The sequence below is a fragment of the Habropoda laboriosa genome, unplaced genomic scaffold (assembly GCF_001263275.1).
Source record: "Habropoda laboriosa isolate 0110345459 unplaced genomic scaffold, ASM126327v1 scaffold106, whole genome shotgun sequence".
In the NCBI taxonomy this organism is placed as follows: Eukaryota; Metazoa; Arthropoda; class Insecta; order Hymenoptera; family Apidae; genus Habropoda; species Habropoda laboriosa.
The window spans coordinates 620,125-622,761 of record NW_017100224.1 but is presented as its reverse complement, the minus strand read 5'-3'; the positions used below and the strand labels follow the sequence as shown (position 1 = coordinate 622,761).

The 2,637-nt window shown below is 30.6% G+C and overlaps 1 protein-coding gene across 1 annotated transcript in view; it reads left to right on the top strand.

Moving 5' to 3' along the window:
• The window catches only part of LOC108571077 (H(+)/Cl(-) exchange transporter 5), a 4,538-nt gene extending 2,707 nt beyond the window's left edge, over window positions 1–1,831 (top strand). The window contains exons 7-11 of the mRNA XM_017933047.1: window positions 6–188; window positions 271–485; window positions 577–1,137; window positions 1,251–1,628; window positions 1,707–1,831. Coding sequence (XP_017788536.1) covers window positions 6–188; window positions 271–485; window positions 577–1,137; window positions 1,251–1,628; window positions 1,707–1,797 — 1,428 coding nt within the window. The 3' untranslated portion in view covers window positions 1,798–1,831. The remainder of the gene's footprint in view (window positions 1–5; window positions 189–270; window positions 486–576; window positions 1,138–1,250; window positions 1,629–1,706) is intronic.
• Window positions 1,832–2,637: the final 806 nt, after the last annotated feature.

The window sequence follows — 2,637 nt, the reverse complement described above, 5'->3', positions numbered from 1 at the left end:
TATAGGTGAGCTACTACTTTCCCTTAAAAACATTATGGAGGTCGTTTTTCTGTGCCCTGATTGCGGCTTTTATTTTACGGTCAATAAATCCGTTTGGTAATGAGCACTCGGTACTTTTTTATGTCGAATATAATAAGCCTTGGATATTTTTCGAGCTAATACCCTTTGTCATGCTTGGAATAATTGGTGTAAGTTTGTTTCTCTTGAAACCTTTATCTGTAATTAATAGATTGTTAAACTATCGTTTTTTCTTTTTCTTTATTTCAACAGGGTGTGATAGCTACTTTGTTTATAAAAGCAAATCTATTTTGGTGTCGATACCGTAAAACTTCAAAATTGGGCCAATATCCAGTTACTGAAGTTTTAATAGTGACAGTTGTAACTGCTGTTATTGGGTATCCAAATCCATATACACGAATGAGTACAAGTCAACTCATTTATTTACTATTTAGTCAGTGTGGGGTATCAAACGCAGACATTTTATGGTTTGTAAAAATCTTTTTTTTTTTTCTTCAGATTAATATTAATTTTAAGATGTATTATAAATTTCTTATTTCTTTCTCTTTGTTCATACAGCGATTATAATAGAAACTTTACTGCTGTAAAATCAGCAATTGAGATTGCAGCAGCTGGTCCTGGAGTCTATAAAGCGATATGGCTTCTCGTTTTAGCATTAATTCTAAAACTTGTTATGACAATTGTTACGTTCGGCATGAAAGTACCTTGCGGATTATTCATTCCATCACTTTGTTTGGGAGCGATAATGGGTCGTATTGTTGGGATTGGAATGGAACAACTTGCGTACAATTATCCACACATTTGGATGTTTAGTGAAGAATGTTCAACCGGTGTTGATTGTATAACTCCTGGATTATACGCAATGATTGGTGCTGCGGCTGTTCTCGGCGGTGTTACCAGAATGACAGTTTCTCTTGTCGTAATAATGTTCGAACTAACGGGAGGAGTACGGTATATTGTACCACTAATGGCAGCCGCCATGGCAAGTAAATGGGTCGGTGATGCTCTCGGAAAGCAAGGCATTTATGATGCCCACATTGGTTTGAATGGGTATCCATTTCTTGACAGCAAAGATGAATTTCAGCATACTACTCTTGCGGCTGACGTTATGCAACCCAAGTAATTGTATTATTATTATATAATTAAAGCATTATATTTCTAAATTTGTAAAATGTCTTCGACTTTATGTGTTTTATAGTTTGCTTTTTCAATTATTAAATTGAATTTTTCAGACGCAATGAAGCTCTTCATGTGCTTACTCAAGATTCAATGACAGTTGAAGATGTCGAAAATTTGCTAAAGGAAACAGAGCATAATGGTTTTCCTGTAATAGTCTCGAAGGAATCACAGTATCTTGTAGGTTTCGTTTTACGAAGAGATCTGAACCTTGCAATCGCAAATGTTAAACGTATGACAGAAGAAATTACCGGACAGTCACTAGTTACATTTACAAACGGAAATAACATTCAAAATCATTCTCCTCCACCTCTTAAATTAAAGAAAATTCTTGACATGGCCCCAATAACAATTACGGATCAAACTCCTATGGAAACTGTCGTTGATATGTTCAGAAAGTTAGGACTAAGGCAGACACTTGTTACGCATAATGGGTACTTATTTTTTATACCTCTGTATATTATCTATTTTGTGAATACATTGTATTTTTATACATTTATTTATTTTTGCAGTCGACTGTTGGGAGTTATTACAAAAAAAGACGTATTAAGACATGTGAAGCAACTGGACAACGAAGATCCTAATTCCGTTTTGTTTAATTAAAATGTATATAAAAAATATACGTGAGAGATACAATGTTTTATAATACATAGTATCAACCAAACAACTAGATATACTATGTTAACAACATTATTTTCTATATTTTCATATAAATATGAACAAGACCTTTGTTTTAATTATGAATTATTAAAAATGAACAAGCAAATAGATAAAGTACCTTTAGCTCAATGCACTACATAAATTTTTATATATTTTACTGGGATGAATTTCGATCTTGTATTTACTATCTGTTAAAAAAAAGTATTGTTTTGCATATAAGAAATAATGTCAATAGTGATTAGTGTTTCTGACAATGTTCTACACTTTAAACTTTCACATTAATTTATAATCTGTTTACAAAGTACTAAATCTTAGTTGAATATTACACGATGTACTATGTAATTTATCAAGCAAATTACATTCAAAAACTTCAGATTACAATGCATTTTTAAAGTTTAATTATTTGAATTATTATAGTTAAAATGATAACTGGTCAGCAGTGAACTAAATTTCAATACAAACATGAGTGAATGTATTACGTAGGCAAAAGAGAGAGCACATCTTCACGTTAGATACAAAACGAGAAATTTAATCGTCATAAAATTTTAAAAATTTATAAAGATAGTTAATATTTAAATATTAGGAAGAACATTAACTTTATTTTTTGTATTAATGTTTTAAACATACCACATTTAAATATGCGATACACATACGTATATACGTACACGTTGTGTTCAATATTACCTTTTATGATTTCCTTATATGTTTTTAATTAAAAAATTATGAAAATTAATTCAATTTACATGAAAGATATTTGTTTCTTTAAAATTTTTAATTCATAGA